At 43.3% G+C, this 20,142-nt stretch overlaps 1 protein-coding gene across 1 annotated transcript in view; it reads right to left on the reverse strand.

The window, feature by feature from the left end:
• Positions 1-2,399: 2,399 nt before the first annotated feature.
• The window catches only part of LOC116989246 (Krueppel-like factor 9), a 35,917-nt gene continuing 18,174 nt past the window's right edge, over positions 2,400-20,142 (reverse strand). Inside the window, exon 2 of the mRNA XM_033046440.1 lies at positions 2,400-8,096. Coding sequence (XP_032902331.1) covers positions 7,744-8,096 — 353 coding nt within the window. The 3' untranslated portion in view covers positions 2,400-7,743. The remainder of the gene's footprint in view (positions 8,097-20,142) is intronic.

Consider the following 20,142-nt stretch of genomic DNA (forward strand, 5'->3'; position numbering starts at 1 on the left):
AGGACAGTGTTAGTGTACGGGGTGATCACTGGCCGGTCCGGATGCTGTAGGCCGATGGGCCGGTTTCTGCCATGCATCTCTAAAGTCTAAAGAATCAACCGGGAAGTGTAGCATTAGCAGGCCAGCACTCCTCATCAGTAGATCCTCAACACTGGTTCCTAGAAAGTGCATGGGGATGGCGGGTGCAAAATAAAAATAAATATACAGGCCATCCAATCCTCTGTAAATATGCATTACATTGGTGACCCTTGCTACGCAGAGTGAATGTGCTCCAGACCTATTTGCTTACTCTTGCCCGATACATTTTCACTTGGCTATCTTAGTTAGAGTTATACTGCATGGAAACGGGCCCTTTGGCCCAACTTTCTCACACTGAGCAAGATGCCCCATCTATCCCAGTCCCACCTGCCTGTGTTTGGCTCATATCCGTATACCAATCCATATACCTGTCAAATATCTTTTACATGTTGTAATAGTACCTGCTTCAACTACCTCCTCTGGCAGCTCGTTCTATATATCCACCACCCTTTGAGGAGGAAAAAGTTGCCCCTGGGTTCCTATGAAATCTTACCCCCCTCACCTTAAACCTGTTGTGGTTCTTGATTCCCTTACTCTGGGTAATAGACTATGCCCTTACCTATCTATTCCCCTCATGATCTTATACACCTCTATAAGATCATACCTCATCCTCCTGCATTCCAAAGAATAAAGTCCTAGCCTGCGCAACCTCCCCCTGTAGCTCAGGCCAAGTCCTGGCAACATCTTCGTAAACCTTCCCTGCACCCTTGTCTGCTGCAGGAATATTTTTCGCTGTTAACGCAAACTACACTTTGAGCTATCAATATCTACTATGATGTTACAGGGCCAGGCAACGTGGGGAGCTGATGGTTGTCACTGAACAGGAAGTAGGAACAGGAACTTTGGCTGTACATTTCCTCTGTCTTCTGGCACAAAGTTAACTGTAGCCTCTCGTAAGTGATACCACTTCCATCATTAAAATGCATCAGAACCACAGGGTTTAGGCAGGTTTTGGGTGTAACGTCCCGTTGGATAGTATTTATGCAAAGTGATGCAGCATATCTTTGGTTCCACACTTAAACATGACCAAATAACACATTCCAATCTCAGAGCGAGACTTTGATTTAGTGATACAGCGTGGAAACAGGCCCTTCAGCGCACCAAGTCCTCACAGACCAGTGATCACCCAGTATACGAGCATTATCCTATACACTGGGGACAAATTACAGAGATCAATTGATCTACAAACTTGTGCATGTTTGGAGTGTGGGAGGAAACCGGAGCACCCGGAGAAAACCCACGAGGGCACAGGGAGAACGTACAAACTCCGTACAGACAGCACCCGCAATCAGGATCAAACTTGGGTCTCTGGCACTGTAAGGCAGCATCTCTACCGCTGCGCAACTGTGCCACACTAACTGGCACCTATAACCGTTAGGCTTAAGAAATAAATTCTGTAGAACGAAAGTAACATTTAATTTTGTGAAACTGCAGATGTTAGTTATGACATCCAGCTTAAGGCTGGCTTAAATGGTTAACAGCTCAGGGATAAAAGTTAGAGAACTCTTTGTCTTGAGCAGTTTCCAGACACGAGCCAGTGGAGAAATAAATGGAGGAAAATAGAAGCTAGTACAGGTCCACCAGCACCCTTGATTCCAGCCTATCAGTTTTGTTAGACCAACAGAGGTCATGGCCTTGGGGGGCTGAGATACCGGCCCACGAAGTCAGCTCTGGGAACCGAATTGTCGGCCCCGGCAAGGTTAGAGTTCCTGAACCTCGGCCACAGGGGGCAAACCGAACTGCCGAACGACGCAAAGTCCCGATGATCTTCAGCTCGCCTCACATTTTGTGTGTGTGGGGGGGGGGGGGGGGGGGAGGTTTAAGGGCGTCATTATAATTTTGTCTGGTATAAGGGGCGGCATGTTGGCACAGCGCCAGAGACCAGGGTTCGATCCTTTTTATGGATGCTGTCTGTACGGAGTTTATACGTTCTCACTGTGACCATGTGTGTTTTCTCCGAGATCTTCGATTTCCTCCAACACTCCAAAGAAGTACAGGTTTGCAGGTTAATTGGCTTGGTATAAATGTAAATTGTTCCTAGCGTGTGTGTAAGATAGTGTTAATGTGCGGGGATCGCTGGTTGGCACGGCCTTGGTGGGCCAAAGGGCCTGTTTCCGCGCTGTATTCTAAACTAAACTGAAGAGGGGTCAAGACCCGAAACGTCGCCCATTCCTTCTCTCCAGGGATGCTGCTTGTCCCGCTGAGTTACTCCAGCATTTAGTGCCTCCCTTAAACTAAAGGAGGTGCCAGTTGCTGTAACGCATTCATTTTAGAGACCAACTTCGAGAGCCCTTATTTTGTATAAGCAGCACATAGGCTTCTTTAATTAGGACATCATTGTTTATTCACTCTATACAAAATTCAGTCAACCATGCAAAATGTCAAAGAGTAATCTCTCTGTGATGCTTTGTAGCTTTCTGCAATTATCAGCACATGTACTAATATAACTGACCACCAGAATATTATAAAAGACAATATCCATAAAAGACTGTAAAAAAGTAAAATACAAAGTTTCCAGTAATACCAACTGCTACATGGGTACTACATGTACAGACTTAGGGAAACACAGGGATATTAATAGTGAAAACAGGATTCCTTTTTAGGCACATACACCGGTAATTCCTGAATAAGACGCTTCTTTCCGAAGCTTCATCTATTTTGAAAGATTAAAAACATTGTTTAAATTGCCACACTTTGACGGGCCAGATGCACAAAAAAATCCAGTTTATATTCCACACGTCTGTATTTTTAAAGGTTTATTATTCCATTGAATTATTTTTTTTAAAAGAGGCATTGTTTTTGACTTTTATTCAATGCCAAATTGAAAAAGAGCCGATATGCAAATGGTCCTTTGTTAAAATAATTCTCCATTTTTAATTGATTCGGTGTGTGTGTGTGTGTGTGTGTGTGTGCGCGCGTGTGTGAGAGAGAGAGAGAGACTCTGAGCCATTTAAACCAAGAAAACCCCTGTCCGAGTTACGTAATCTTAGACAGCAATGGAGATTCTGTAGTTTCTTCCTAAAAGTGAGGGGGGGGGGGGGATGTCAGCCAGGATTCTCTTCCTGACCTTGATGCAAAGTGCGATTATTGCATTGACAGCCATTGCTGCCTGAGTTTGGAAGTAGACCACCAAATTACCAAAGACAAGTGAGGAAAACTGTGCACTAGCATAAATCGTCACCCTCACAAGCGGGACATGATAAAGGGAGAAAACGGGGGAAAAAAAGATAAAATAAAAAGGTATCAGCCATCAAAATGTTAATGCTTGTGTGCATCTTTCAGTTGCTTTAATAAAACAAGGAAAGCAAAAAAAGGTTGCCAAAGTACAAATTAAGTAAAACACGCTGAATAAAATAATGATTTGTTTAATAAAATGTGCAATATGTTTTGAAAACCAGAAGGGCTCTCCTTACAATAAATATTTCTACCAGTTAGATTGCTCCCAAGACAGTATTGTTTCCTCGGGTCTTGTTTGTGCAGGAGTTGTGGCTAACACCTTCCCCTTTATCTACAATTGCTACCAGTAGTAGAACAGCACGGTAGTAGTGGGAAGAGGCAGTGGATAGTAAATGACCCTCAGTTTAAAACACTCTGGAGTTTACATCACTGAAGCCAACAATTGTATAATTTATTCATTGTCTGTCTGGAGAAGGCAATTTATACAACACAAGATAAATTTGACCCAAGAAGATAAACAAGCTACTTATTATGGAAGCTTATTGTTGGATCTACACTGATGCCCTATTACTGGCCTCATTGTACTGAATACTTATTTTATTGCAAATAAATGAAGGGCTGCCTGCAGCCTTAGTTTCCGAGTTTAAAACTGGAATGATACAATCCTCACATCCTTAAATACTAACATCTCCACATATGGCATTCCTCACACCTCAACACCTACAAATGAAATAAAAAGTACGTCACAAAACAAGCTACATGGTCGCCCATTGTTCAGTCATACTATCTTGGTGATCAGATGATCCAGAGCCAACAGCAGGCTTCTCCAATATCACTTGATGAACAACTAACAGAAGGCCGATCAAACCGAACCATATGCCCGACATCCTAATTAAAAGTTGGACCGTCACACAATTAGACAACTAAATGCAATCCCTGCAGAGGAAGGGAACAGAAATTAGCTTTATTCCATGTGGCAGGTTGATAGATATATTGTGAGACATTGGTATTGGGCCGCATATCGATCCCTGTGTTAAAAATTAATCCATCATACTATCATCACCAGCCTAGAGGCCAGGCTTTGGGAATATCACTACTTTTCTCTCCAAGCAACATCTAATTCTTGAGGAACCTGATAGTAACATTAAGGGACTCTGCAAATGATAGTGATTACACGCCAAGGTAAACAAGGCTTTACTAGAGAAGAGTTAACTAGTTCAGATTTTTTTTAAAAATTTAGTTTGAGTTGAGTTTATTGTCACGTGTACAGTGAAAAGCTTTTGTTTCGTGCTAACCAGTCGGGGAAAGACATAAAAGTGTGGAGCGATTGTAATATGTGTGATCGTAGATCCACTTCTGTGGCTAGCAGGCAAATAGTCACCTTGGTTGGGTGCTATCTTGGAAGCATTACCATAGCAACCCATGGTAGGCTGCAGAATAAGTAATGAATAAACGGTCATTGAGGACATTAAAAAATAAAGCTGTTTTTCCCTTAAAAAAAAAGGAAAACTTAAACAAAGTCAAACAAAGCATTCAAGCAAGGATTCTAGTGCAGCCACAGGGGGAGTTTAAATAACTCAATAACTGTGAACGCCCAGAATATTGCGTCAAGGTATGTGAAGAAGGTTCCAGCAAAAGGTAAAAAAGTTAGAATTGTCAATGGTTTAAGGACACTGATACAATTATCAGCTTTCTTCAGCCAAATAGCCTGTCCCAGACTGCATGTTCTTGCAAATCAGTGTCCAAATCCTTCATCACCAACCTTGGCATCATTGCGATAAATATCAGATATGCAGGACTAAAATGTCTTGCTTGCAAAATGGAAATAAATTACAAAACTATGAACAAAACTTGGAATGCTTCAAGGCTATGCATTGCTTTGATAACCAGTGGACCATTTACTCATTCTTTCTTTTCATTTAATGAGGAATTTCTATCCTTGATTAAAAACCTACAGCAATATGGTAATGAAAACAACCATTACTGTTTTATCATGCGGGGAGTGTGGACAAGTAAATATAACTCATAAATCATGTCTTCACATTATTTTGCAATGCAAAAGAATTTTGACATATGATAGAAATATTAACTCTCATAACAATTCTTAATTCTAGAATAAACTCCCAAATTATGTCAAGCCAGCAAATAAAGTAACAAAAGTTGTTCATCATCACCTGGACCCAAAAAGGATTGATTTGAAACTTCCTTAATAAACTGCAATATGTCAAATCCATTTTAGGACCAACATCAATAAGATAAACTTTTATATATATGGATATGGGAGAGATAAAATAATCATAACTGCCTATCAGATCACACTATTTAAAGAAAAAACCTGGAGAAGACTGAAAGATTGGAGACTGAAATGGGGATATTTATATGAAAGGTTGAATTCCTGCAACATAACTGTTTGAGAGTTGTGTGCATTAGTGCACAAGCTAATTATAGTAAAATAATTAGTGTAGATTTAAAATCACCTTAAAAACATGCTTTCCACAGATATTTACATTTACCTTTTTTAAAGTTATATCTATTATTTTTCTTCCAAACACACATCTAGCAATTTTAGTAGAGTAGAACACTTTTAGATAAAGAATATGAATATTTTCCCTTTTGGTAACTGGTCAACAGTTTACCACAAACAAATTACTGGGAACGATATAGTTCCAAATTTCACACTGAACAGGTAAAAACTTTATATTCACACACTCCACATGTATATGGTGAAATGCATGCATTAGCAACACAGCCCCCTGAGTAGAAATGTTACAAAAATACCTTATTAAAAGGAGCACTTTAAGAAAGGCAGTATGCACATAATCCCACTGCTATATTATTTTTGCACACAGATGACATTGAGTAGGCTAATGCCAGTCAAACGCCTTTCAATAAAATTCCAGCAAAAGCTTCAAAAAATGCAACTTTCTTGCTGTGCATGTGTTTGTACAATTCTCATCAGTGATGAGCAAATCTCAATAAATATCCCAACTATGTTGAAAGGGCTGCAACTCTTACCCAGAAGCCGTCTGTAACATTTAGCTTTATGAGCAAGCACTGTCATGTTATTTACTCTCAGCCAATTCCATTGAACATGTTTCCCAGAAAAATGGCAACTGGCTTCCAAAGTACCAGGATAGAAAATACTGTTGCGATTCAAGTAAAGGCACCTCATGTTTCACACATGTCTGAGTTATGGGTTTTTGAAATAATGTGCTTGTCCTGTGACACCAAAGCTACATTTACACAATTTGGAATAGCGCCCTCAAATGTACTGCCGACAGTGTTTACGTTTAACTTACGCGCTCTTGAATTACGCGCCACTTTTCAAGCACGTTACCCCCTCCTCGTGTAAAACGCAAGGTGCCTCTGAATGAAGGTTACATTTTTCCCACTTAACACAGTGAAGCTCGCAGAGAAACAGGCAACATTGCACACGCCATGTTTTCTCTTGAACATTACTTCGATATCCAGGGTGCATTTGATCTTCAAAAGACCAATCAAACAAAAAGCAGATTGATGGGACAAGAGTTTTGTTTAGTACCGAATGGCATAGCTCTTTCTAAACTGAAAATTTCTCAACATCAGAGTAAAGCTGAACTGAATCTCAATCTCAGTTCTGGTCTGCCCATTGTCCATACAAATGTGCAGAAGGACTTTGCCATTTTGCTGTGGAACTCAGCAGCCTCCCCTCAAGTGAGAAACGATTGTTTATTACAGAGAAGTCAGTGCCCGGAATTGCAGTCCTATGTCTGTGTCTGTGACATATTGGAAAGATCTTTTGTAGCCCTGAGAGGTATCAAGTGGAAAGAAAAAGCTGCAAATCATTGTCACTGTAGAAATCCTGCAAGTTACAATAATTCGGATCTTTAGCTGAACACGACGTTCAGGGGAGGGAAACTGTGTAACAATAGATGACTGGAAATTGATGGACAAACTAAGCAGATTTGATTCCTCAAGGTTTTTTAATTCATTTGAACATATAAAGACTTATTCATAAAACCTGAAAAAAAGTGACTTCACTTTTACTCTCCCTGATCCAGTTAAAACTGCCCTAAAGTGTCTTTTATAGTTCTTTTTCAATGATGTGTTAGCACAGTGGAGCTTTGTTTAGCTGTTTAGTTTACTGCTGCTCATTCAGTCCACTAAAATAGGTCAATTTTCAACTAGGTTGATTAAACACAATGGCTGTAATATACTTCAAAAGCTTGTGTGGAGTTTCTGCAATAAGTTAAAATTATAATTTTTTTTTAAAAGGGCATTGGGTCTAATAAGACAAATAATACTGGGGACAATATTAAAACAACATCCACAACTCACACTATTTTACTATCCCAACAAAGAAGCAAGCAATTCTGTGGCTGGGTACAGTCACTGTGTGTGCAAAAACAATGCTCATGATAAAGGCCCTTCTCCCAACACTTGACCGAAAAGGTTCAAAAGCGAAGATCATCTATAAGCACAGTCCACACATGCTCAGAGGGTAGGAGCTTAAACAAGACTTTTGGTACAAACTGGACTCTCTTCCGTCTGACTGAACACGGGACTAGCTGGGTTTGGAGATGGAATGATGATGGAAGGGGGCGCCAGGCTGTGGAAGGTGGGGGCCAGCATTTTGGGGGGCGATGCACTTCTGCTGTTTGGCTTGACGATCATGGTGGGCTTGAAGTCGGGGTGGCGGCGGGCATGCTTCATCAGGTGGTCGCTGCGCATGAACCTCTTCTCACACATCGGGCACTTGAATTTCTTCTCGCCCGTGTGCGTGCGATAGTGTCGGGCCAGCTCGTCAGAGCGGGCAAACTTCTTCAAACACTGTGGCCAGGTGCAAGGAAACGGTCGCTCTCCTGAAAAACAAAATGGAATTCACCATCAGACATTGGACGCAGCTTTAGTTGAGTTTATTGTCACGTGTAACGAGGTACAGCGAAAGAAAGCTTTTGCTGCCTGCTATCCAGTCAGCAGATCGACAATACATGATTCCAATCGATCAATTTACTGTGCATGGGCACATGATAACGGAATGTTCAGTGCAGTGCAAAGTCCGAACAAGGATAGTCCAAGGGTCACCAATGAGGTAGGTAGTAGTTCAGGACTGCTCTCTGGATGTGATAGGATGATTCAGTTGTCTGATAACAGCTGGGTAGAAACTGTCCCTAAATCTGGAGGTGTGCGATTTCGCACTTTTATACCATTTGCCTGATGGGAGAGGGGAGAAAAGGGAGTGGCCAGGGTGCTACTCATCCTTGATTATGCTGTAGGCCTTGCTGATGCAGCGAGAGGTATAAATGGAGTCAATGGAAGGGAGGTTGGTTTGTGTGATAGTCTGAGCTGCGTCCCCAATTCACTGCAGTTTCTTGCGGTCCTGGATGGAGCTGTGCCTAAACCAAGCTGTGATACATTGACAAGCGCACAGAAAATATTCTGCAGCCCCTCCTCACTAAACCCCCAACCCCAGCTCTCTCACAATATGCATCAGGCAGGGTACACAAACTCATCTTCCTGCCTGATGCATATTGGAAGATTTTCCTACACGAGAGTCTAGAAACCAAGGGGGCAATTTTAAGTCTAACTTACCGGATGCAAAACCTACAAATTGGGATAAATATGTAAACAAGTAAGTGTCAATGCTGGTTTACACAAAAGGACACAAAGTGCAGGAGTAACTCAGCGGGTCAGGCAGCATCTCTGGAGAACATGGATAGGTCTGAAGACTAGAATCCAAGGGGGTAACTACGGGCGGCATGGTGGTGCAGCGGTAGAGTTGCTGTCTGACAGCGCCAGATACCCAGGTTCAATCCTGACTACGTGTGCTGTCGGTTCTCCCTGCGACTGTGTGGGTTTTTTCTGCGTACTCCAGTTTCCTCCCACACTTGTGAGCTTGCAGGTTTGTAGGTTATTTGGCATCTGTTAATTGTAAATTGTTCCTAGTGTGGTAGGATGGTGCTAATGTACGGGGTTATAGCTGGGCAGCACGGCTTCAGTGTGGCCAAAAGACCTGTTTCCACTCTGTATCACTCCAACTTGCCAGATGTAAAACGAACAGAATGGTATAAATGTAGAAACAAAGAACTGCAGATGCTGGTTTACACAAATTGACACAAAGCGATGGAATAGGTTAGTGGGTTGGGCAACATCTCTGGAGAACATGAGTAGGATATATTTCGGGTTGGGACACATCTACCGGCAAAAGTGGCAAAACTCAAACTTATATTCGGCCTCTGTTGAGAATTGACTGTTCTGCATTCAAAAGAGGGTCTGAAGAAGAGGCCCGACACAAAACGTCAGCTATCCATGTTTTCCAGAGATGTTGACTAACTCACTGAGTTACTCTAGCACAGTGTGCCAACAATGGGTTAAATGTTGTGATTCTAGATCCTGCCGCAGAAGAATAAAATTAAGCAGATTGTTGAAACAACCATTAGACCCGAACCCATATGTTTTCCACGCAACAGATTAAAATAAATTGTTCAAAGCATATCCACACAACAGCAAGTGAGAACTCTGACTAGGCACACTTTGTTGGGCACCCCACACAAATCTGCATTGAGCTAGTAGATTATTGCCTGGTTATAATAGTATTATAACAATGGTCCACTTGTTTCTTGGATAGGGAGCTTTGTACCAGTCTATCCCGGGTTAGCTCAGGGACTAATGGCAAGGTTACTCCTACCAAGGCAGCAAGTGCAACTCGACTGTGGAGTTTGCACATGCTCCCTGGGACTGCAACGGGTTTCCGCAGGTGCCACACTTCATCTTCCACGTCCCAAAAGATCGGCGTTATAAATGTTGTTATAAAAGTTATAAAAGCTGCCTGTCCCGCTGAGTTACTGCAGCGCTTTATGTCTATAGCCGATATAAACCAAAGTATGCAGATCCATCCTACACAGCTTTAAATGTTACTTGGCCACTGTACATTGTCCCGAAAGTAGGCCAGCGGTGGGAGGTTTCGGCAGGGGCAGGGGTGTTGATGGGTCTGAGAAAGAAAATAGATTAAAATAAATAAGATGGGGGGTGGGGAAAGGGATTGCTGTTAACTGGAATAATCATATTATTCCTTTTTAATTTACAGAGGGCCAATTAACCTACAAACCCACACGTCTTTGGGATGTGGGAGGAAACCGGAGCACCCAGCGGAAACCCACGCGGTCAAACTCCACACAGACAGCACCCGAGACCAGGATCGAACCCGGGTCTCCGGCGCTGTGGGGCATTAATTGTAATGCTAATACTTGGGCCTCCGCTGATATGCCGGGATGATTTCCCAATATTACTGATTATTAATCCATTGTATTATTGATTATATATATTGCGCCCGTTCTCCTTTATCTGTACATTGTGAGTGGCTTGCCTGCATTTACCTGATTGCACGCACGAAAGCTTTTCCCTGTACCTCGCTACAGGTGGCAATAGTAAACTAAATCAATCAATCAAAGAGGATTTCCAAAGTCTACAGAGTGATTTAGGCCATTTGGAAAAATGGGCTGAAAGATGGCAGATGGAGTTTAATGCTGATAAATGTGAGGTGTTACACCTTGGCAGGACAAATCAAAATAGGACGTACATGATAAACGGTAAGGAATTGAAGAATACAGTTGAACAGAGGGATCTGGGAATAACCGTGCATAGTTCCTTGAAGGTGGAATCTCATATAGATAGGGTGGTAAAGAAAGCTTTTGGTATGCTAGCCTTTATAAATCAGAGCATTGAGTATAGAAGCTGGGATGTAATGTTAAAATTGTACAAGGCATTGGTGAGACCAAATCTGGAGTATGGTGTACAATTTTGGTCGCCCAATTATAGGAAGGATGTCAACAAAATAGAGAGAGTACAGAGGAGATTTACTAGAATGTTGCCTGGGCTTCAACAACTAAGTTACAGAGATAGGTTGAATAAGTTAGGTCTTTATTCTCTGGAGCGCAGAAGGTTAAGGGGGGACTTGATAGAGGTCTTTAATATGATGAGAGGGATAGACAGAGTTGATGTGATCAAGCTTTTCCCTTTGTTAATAGGGAAGATTCAAACAAGAGGACATGACTTCAGAATTAAGGGACAGAAGTTTAGGGGTAACATGAGGGGGAACTTCTTTACTCAGAGAGTGGTAGCGGTGTGGAATGAGCTTCCAGTGGAAGTGGTGGCGGCAGGTTCGTTGGTATCATTTAAAAATAAATTGGATGAGAAGGGAATGGAGGGTTATGGTATGAGTGCAGGCAGGTGGGACTAAGGGAAAAAAGTTGTTCGGCACAGACTTGTAGGGCCGAGATGGCCTGTTACCGTGCTGTAATTGTTATATGGTTATATGTTATATGGTTATCTATTTACATGTATCTGTGTGTTGTTGCTTTAACCGGCCCGTTAAGGTGCAGCAACTGAGAATGTCATTGTTCTGATGTCGCTGCATGCGACAACTATACACTCTTGTCTTCATTCGACACTTGAAATTACCACAATGACATTTAAACGGCATTTGGACAGGTACACGTGTAGGAAGGAACTGCAGATGCTGGTTAAAACTGATAGACACAAAGCGCTGGAGTAACTCAGCGGGTCAGGCAGCATCTCTGGAGGGAAGGAATGGGTGACGTTTCGGGTCGAGACCCTTCTTCAGACTGAAAGTCTGGTTAATTAACTTGGTATAAGTGTAAATTGTCCCTAGTGTGTGTAGGATAGTGTTAATGTGCGGGGATCACTGGTCGGTGCGGACTCGGTGGGCCGAAGGGCCTGTTTCCGCGCTGTATCTCTAAACTGAACCCTGTCCGGCTAGCAGGGCAGTGTAGGGCCGAGTGCCGGGACACGGTGACATCTGGCTCTGATCTCCACAAAGCCAATCACGTATTGACAGCACCGCAGATCAATGGGCCTCTGTTGCTTGGAGTCGGACCACAGACACAGAGAGGAAATCGGATGTTACTCCGGCTTTTTATGTCTATCAGTGCCTTGCAGAGTGGGCTGGACAACAAGTGGCGCAGCAGGTCACAGCTCTACGCTATTCCCACGCACTTATGGGCCTGTCCCACTGAGGCGACTCTTTAGGTGACTGCCTGGGACTAGTTTTTCTAGCATTCACCTACGACACCTCGTGACAACGTACGACAACCTCCGACAGCAAAAATGGTTGCCACTGTCGCTTGTAGTCGCCCAAAAGATCGCCTAAGTGGGGCAGGCCCTTCAGGCTGCGGCTCGGTGCATCCTGGAGGACAACCAATGGGTGCTGGAAGTAGGTACCAGGCACTGGGTAGAAACGGTGGAAGATAGTGGCCTTCAAATGGGGGTGGTTGGAGAGAGCCTCCTGTTTGCCTGGTAGATTTTCACTTACTGTAACTGCAGGAAAGATGTTACCGATGTTGGGGGAGTTCAGAACCAGTTTAAGAATAAAGGGTAGGCCAGTTAGGACTGAGATGAGGACAAACTTTCTTCACCCAAAGAGTTGTGAATCTGTGAAATTCCTTGCCACAGAAGGGAGATTAAGCCAATTCACTGGATGTTTTCAAGTGAGTTACATTTAGCTCTTAGGGCTTGCGAAATCAAGGGATATGGGGAAAAAACAGGAAAGAGGTACTGTTTTACATGAACAGCCATGATCATATGAATGGCAGTGCTGGCTCGAAGGGCTGAATGGCCTATTCCTGCACCTATTTTCTATGCTTCTATGTAAGTAAGTAAGTAAACTTTATTTATGTAGCACATTTTAAGTCAATTTGCATTGACCCCAAAGTGCTTCACATAATTTAAATAATAAGTTCCATTGCAAACCATAGAAAAAGGTTTTAAAAAAATGAATAAAAATGGACACAACATATTACAGAGTTCAATACAAACATCCCCCCACAGCAGAATCAAAACATTTCCACTGTGGGGGAAAGGCACCAGAAAGTTAAGTCCTCTTCCTCTGTGAAACACCCGAGGTCAGGGCCCATCTGTGGCCGTGCAGCCAGTCCGATGATTTTCAGGGCCCTCTTGCTGTAAAGATGAAACATCGGCGTCAGGTGAAACATTCCTCAGCGGCTTGGAAAAGTCTGGAGCGGCTGTCCCCTCCCCGGAGAGGAGTATATGCTTGAGTATATGGCAATAAAACTCGACCACTTGATTTTGAAGCATTCATGCATGGTGGAGGTATAATGTAGTCATAGAGTGATACAGTGTGAAAACAGGCCCTTCGGCACAACTTGCCCACACCCGCCAACATGTCCCAGCTACGCTACCTGCTTTTGGTCCATATCCCTCCAAACCTGTCCTATCCATGTATCAGTCTAACTGTTTCTTAAATGTTGGGATCGTCCCTGCCTCAACTACCTCCTCTGGCAGCTTGTTCCATACACTCACCACCGTTTGTGTGGAAAAAGTTACCTCTTAAAAATACTTCACACAAAAAACATTGAAATCATACTTCTACAATGCACTAAAACATGATTTTAATACATCAAATACATATAAAAACATGATTTTAATACATCAAATACAAATAAAGTCCCTACCATGGGAGGGGGGGAAAACCCCCTCCCACACCCTCCCTTGCTCCATTCCCTCACCGGATACCCCCAAGGCGAGTGATCAGTGATCGCTCAGCCCCCCCACTTTCAAAAACGCTCTGTGGCCCTTGGTTCAGACAGAGAGCACTGCCAGATGTGAGTGGGGAACTGAGGCCAGTTGTCCGTGATGTCTGGATCTCAATGCTCAGTGCTTCGTGTTTCGGAGTTGGCTAATGTGATTGATTTGTAATTAGTTGACAAAACCTTAATTTATAAATCCAGAATATCCTGGGGTATGGGATAAGTGTAATATTAAAATAACATGCAAGGTGTCAGGCTGTCTGTCACAACATACAGCCCTGATAACCCATTATTTCCTTCAGTTTATTGGGAAGGTAGCACTATTGTCATTTGTCCCTCATTGTTTACCTCACTGACTATTTCTAAACCACCCCCTTAAATTCCTTTGACAGGTTGAATAGAAATGTTCCCAACTCGTTGTTTTATTAATTGAACACGTAGATGAACATCCTCAAGGAGTGTAATCAAATGGAAACTGATTCAGATGCGATGTTTAAGAACTTGTTCAAAGAAGGAGCATATTTTAAAGGAGTGACAGAGATACTTGCAGGGGAATGTGCGAGGAGGTTATTATTTGTCTTTAGTTTTAGCTTGAACCAGGACATCTGAAGATTCAAAGTTTAATATAGTAATTGTGCTGATACTGACTCCAACCAACCACGTTTTACTTTTCTGATGCCATTTAAACTCACTTGGATTTCAATCACTTCAATGAAAAAGTAATTGGGAATGGGGAGCATTGGAACAAAAATTTGCCCTCGGTACATATTAACTGTAATATAATAATGTATGCATGTAGGTAGGTGCTATCAAAACTAAGATCTTTTTATCATTGTTGTGTTATGAATACCAGAGAAAATATTATGTACTCTCAAGATCACATTTAATAGAATAATATTGCGTAAATATATAGTTATTGGACTTTCGGAATTGCATTTATAGTTATTGCATTTCGGAAAAGTCCCAGCTGAGAGGAAGACAGCAAAATACTGAAAATATTGGGGGTGAAAATGACTTCATGACAGCTTGTTAAGAAAATGAAGGAAATGGTAACAGAATAATTATACAGTTGAGTGAGTATAATTTTATGGATGAGAAATTGTGTTCAACCAATTGATGACTTATTTGATAAAGTAACTAGCATGTTAGATAACAAGGAAGCCAATGGATGTAGCAAATTTTGTTATACAAAATTTTGTTATACAAAATTTGGTCTGTGAAGAGCCCCATAAAAGATTACCGCATTAGATAAGCACCTGTGAACTTGAACATAATAGGTTAAGTCCAGGGGTCAGATATGGGGCTTTATGTGTGGGCCAGATATATTGTCAGTGCAGAGGAGCAAGGCCAAGTGTGCATCCAGAGTCAAGGTCTGGAATAGTACTGGGTGTGCAGTCAAAGCTGGGACAATGAGAGTGTTCAGCACTGGGAACCTAAGCAGGTAAGCAGCTATGATCAGGGTATAATAGGGGGCCAGGTGTAAGGGTGGATTCAGGGTCAGGAATGAGAGAAGGTATGCAACTGGAGTCCGGGTCTGGAGTAGTACCACGTGTGCAGTGAGACCCAGGTTGGTCAACATGGGCCAAGTTATAATCTGATTTCCATACATGAATACACTGATCATTCATGTGCTGCACCTGTTGATCAGAGCCTGGCTCTACTGTGGAATGTAATTTAGCCTAACCTTATTCATAGCTAATCCAATTTAAAGCATAAATATTGCATTCAAGTGTAAGTTAAAAGACTTGCTACAGTATGCACCAGATTGCACAATTTCAAGCTGAAAAATGCGGAAGCCCCGTACCAATGGGATGGGAGACCCCCCCGGTCACTAAGCTCCCTCGTGCTTGATCTCTGGGGGGGGGGGGGGGGGGGGAGTAGTAGTGGAGACAACTTTTAAGAAGCCAGAGATACATGGCTGTGAAGTTCAGCGGACATTTAACATTACCGGTCGGTTCCTTGCTTCTGAAAACTACCGCTTACCTTTTTTCCCCCCAATGAGCCAATGAAATTCACCGGTCAGCACCGGCTCCAACCTATGAGAACCTTCGACCTCCTGGCAACCCACTAAGACCTCCTTGCGCACCATCTACGGTTTGAGAATTCTCGCTAATCTCCATGGTGACCTCATTCTAGTCGCCGCTAATTTTTCAACATGTTGAAAAATTCTCGGCGACCATAATGAGGCTGCAACTAGTTCCCAAAATGTGGGAACTCCTCACGACCACGAAGGCGACTCCCCGGCAACCACCCGCAAACATGTGGCGACTGTAAAGTCTCCTGCAGTCGCCTAAAAAGTGGGACAGGCCCATTAGAAACATCGCACGTTAGAGAGCTTTGGCCAGACTCTGGTGCCGGCTGAGAAGATTAGCTCAGTTCCATCCATTTACCAATTGCAATGGAATTTGAACTTCCACTTCAGATTCAATCCACCACAATTTCAGGCAATGTACCTACTCGTGGGAATTTGGTGCTTACACTAATAATTTGAATGAATGGAATTCAGACATAGGGGGTGACACAGTGGTAGAGTTGCTGCCTTACAGCGCCAGAGACCAGGGTTCAATCCTAACTACGGGTGCTGTCTGTACAGTGTTTGTACGTTATCTCTATCACCGCATGGGTTGTCTCCAGGTGCTCCAGTTTCCTCACACACTCGAAAGGTGCACAGGATTGTAGGTTAATTGGCTTCTGTAAAGTGTCCCTAGTTTGTAGGATGGTGCTAGTTTACTGAGTGATCGCTGGTCAGCGCAGAGTCGGTGGGTCGAAGGGCCTGTTTTGACACTGTATCTCTTACGTCTAAAGTCTAGAGTCTTGGCACAACCAAATCCAAATGTTGTTCAACAGAGTTCGATTAAGCCAAGCTCTGCTGAATGCTGCATGTTGTTTGACCCTCACAAGCCTTTTACCCATCTGCCAGGACTGAAGTGAACAGGGCTGTTTATTCTAGCCTATTACACCATCCAGCCTGTCACATCACTGGCATCCAATGTGGGTTAAGTAACTGCTCATTAGAGCCACTGACAAGACCAAGACATAAAGACAGGTTAATGATACAAAGCACATGAACTACATTGAACTTGGTTTGTGCAGCTGCTGGGGAAAGGGACGGTTTCCAGGATTATAATGCACGACATAAGCATTAGCTATAAGTGATTGTAACTGTGGTTGCCAACAGCCTTTGCGGCAGTGACAGAGTAGGAAAATAAAAACAAGGCAAATGCACTCCAGAAATAAGCCTGCTAAATATACCAGTGCCAGAAGGCATCGCAGTACTGCTTGATAAGATGCCGGGATTTGCTAACTGGCCAACACTCAACAGTATAGTAGCCTTGGGAGTAAATGTGGTGTCAGAATCTACGGCCAGCCCTGCCATGTACAGGTCCACCATGGACTTTCCGGCAACTGGTGGTCTGGCACCTCCTTTAATTCGAACAAAATTACTAGAGTGCATTTGAACTCCCCTCCCGGATGTCCCCACCACACCCCTTCCGAATATATATGGCGCCTAGGCCTGGTGAGGTGGCCAATCTCGACCTTATCGGGATCTCCGTGGCCGATTGGTGGGTCAAGTTTCCCCCCCTGTGGCCGGGGCTCTGGAACTCTGGCCTGGCCAGCAGATCCATTCCCATAACCGACTTTGCAGCACCTCGGCTCTTCTTGGAGGCCGTCAACTCTGTTGGTCCAGAAAAACAGATAATTCAGAAAGGCTCTGGAACCAAGGATGCCGGAATATTAATGCTGGACCTGTATTCAGCAAATATGCGCATTCAGAAAGCTATTCAGAGTACACTGAAAATACACTTCAACAGTGCCCCAGGCAATCAGCATCCACGAAACTATCTGCAGTCGCTTCCATCAGGCCGATTTCTTCACCCTCAATGAGGATTACACCGCCCAGAGTTTTGCAGCTCCTTTGTTCTTTATTGGCCTCCGAGATTCATCTATTACAACGGTTTGTAACAATCTGGTGCTATAAAAGATACTGCATCTGCTTGTCTGCCTTACAAGGTGAATTCAGACATACACATCTCTTATAGAGTTATACAACATGGAAATAGGCCCTTTGGCCCAACTTGTCCACACTAACCAACATGCCCCTCTACACTAGTCAAACCTGCCTGTGTTTAGCCCATATCCCTCCAAACCCATCATATTAATGCACCTGTCTAAATGTTTTTCGAATGTTGTGATAGTAATCTCCCCACAAAATATTATTGAACTTTGAGCCATTTACCCCATTCAAGGTTCGCCACCACCTGCATGATAAGAAAAAATGCAGAAGCTAGTCAAGCCAGAAAATGCTGAAAATATTCAGTGGGTTAGGCAGCCTCTGTGGGGAGAAGACTTAGTGCTTCTCTTCCCTTTCAGATACACATTATCACAGTTGCGTAGATGCTGCCTGGCCTGCTGAGCGTTTTCAGCTTTTCTGGTTTTATTTCACACTGCCATCTTTGCATGCACTTCCACTGGCCAGTTGTCCTTAAATGCCCCCTTCCACTCCCGCTCGCCACTGCTTCCCCAGAAAGCACTGCGCCAGATTTGCAAGCCACCTATTCATTAAAGTCAAATTCATTTGGCTCAGGATCTAGTCGAGTCAAAACTATGCCAGTAATATTGGAACTGTATTACTGATCCAATGTTCTTCATCATCATTGCCACAGATGTGATAAAAAGACATAAAGTGCTGGAGTATCTCAGCAGGTAAGGCAGCATCCCTGGTAAACATGGACAGATCACGCTTCGGGTTGGGACCTTTCCTCAGATCGATGTTGGAGAAGGGGGGAGAGGGAAGAAAGCTGGAGGAGAGGAGAAGCTGGGCAGACTTGGCAACCATTTTGCTCGATCCCCCAAGGCCTATTTGATCTCCTGGGTGCCAACCATTTTAACCCCCGTCCCATTCCCACGCTGACCTCTCTGTCCTGGGCCTCCTCCATTGTCAGAGTGAGGTCAAATGCAAACTGGAGGAACAGCAAACTAGAGGAAGCTTACATCCCAACAGCATGGACATTGAATTCTTCAAATTTAGGTAACTACTAAACTACCTCTCCCAGGAACTTAATCAATTGCAGAATTGAATAATAATATTTGTAATTCCAAGTTAACAGCTTCATGTTTACTACCATTACTACTGCGAAAGGGCAGCCGACAACCAGGGAAAGACCTAGTGACGGCCTGGAGAGACTGCTGACCAGAGGGAATAGACCCCACCGGGGCTGGCATGGGCTAGCTCCTCATGCCAGCAGGATCCATCGCTAATCAGCATTGTGGATCCACCCTTATATTGCTACGGAAGGAATAAGAGAACTAGCACAGCAATTGACAGAGCAGCAGCGTTTAAACTTCACCATATAGAAATGACAAGAGTGTTTAAACATAGTCCCCCCATTTCAGGGCACCATAATGTTTGGGACACAACAATGTCACGTAAATTAAAGTAGTTATGTCTAGTATTTTGGTGCATATCCTTTGCATGCAATGACTGCTTGAAGTCTGCGATTCATGGACATCACCAATTGCTGGGTGTCTTCTCTGGTGATGCTCTGCCAGGCCTGTATTGCAGCCATCTATAGCTTATGCTTGTTTTGTGGGCTAGTCCCCTTCAGTTTTGTCTTCAGCATATAAAAGGCACACTCAATTGGGCTCAGATCGGGTGATTGACGGCCACTCAAGAATTGACCATTTTTTAGTTTTGAAAAACTCCTTTGTTGCTTTAGCAGTATGTTTGGGATCATTGTCTTGCTGTAGAATGAGCTGCCGGCATTTGTTTGAACTTTAGCAGATAGGATGTGTCTATACACTTCAGAATTCATTATGCTACTACCATCAGCAGTTGTATCATCAATGAAGATAAGTGAGCCAGTACCTTCATACAGGGCATAACACCCCATCACCGTGTTTCACAGATGAGGTGGCATGCTTTGGATCTTGGGCAGTTCCTTCTCTCCTCCATACTTTGCTCTTGCTATCACTCTGATATAAGTTAATCTTCGTCTCATCTGTCCACAAGACCTTTTTCCAGAGCTGTGGTTACTCTTTTAAGTACTTCTTGGCAAACTGTAACTCAGCCATCCTATTTTTGCGGTTAACCAGTGGTTTGCATCTTGCAGTGTAGCCTCTGTATTTCTGTTCATGAAGTCTTCTGCGGACAGTGGTCATTGACAAATCCACACCTGACTCCTGAAGAGTGTTTCTGATCTGTCGGACAAGTGTTTGGGGATTTTTCTTTATTATGGAGAGAATTCTTCTGTCATCAGCTGCGGAGGTCTTCCTTGGCCTGCCACTCCCTTTGCGATTAGTAAGCTCACCAGTACTCTCAATTATGTTCCAAACAGTTGATTTT

Source organism: Amblyraja radiata, chromosome 29 (genome assembly GCF_010909765.2).
Source record: "Amblyraja radiata isolate CabotCenter1 chromosome 29, sAmbRad1.1.pri, whole genome shotgun sequence".
Taxonomy (NCBI): Eukaryota; Metazoa; Chordata; class Chondrichthyes; order Rajiformes; family Rajidae; genus Amblyraja; species Amblyraja radiata.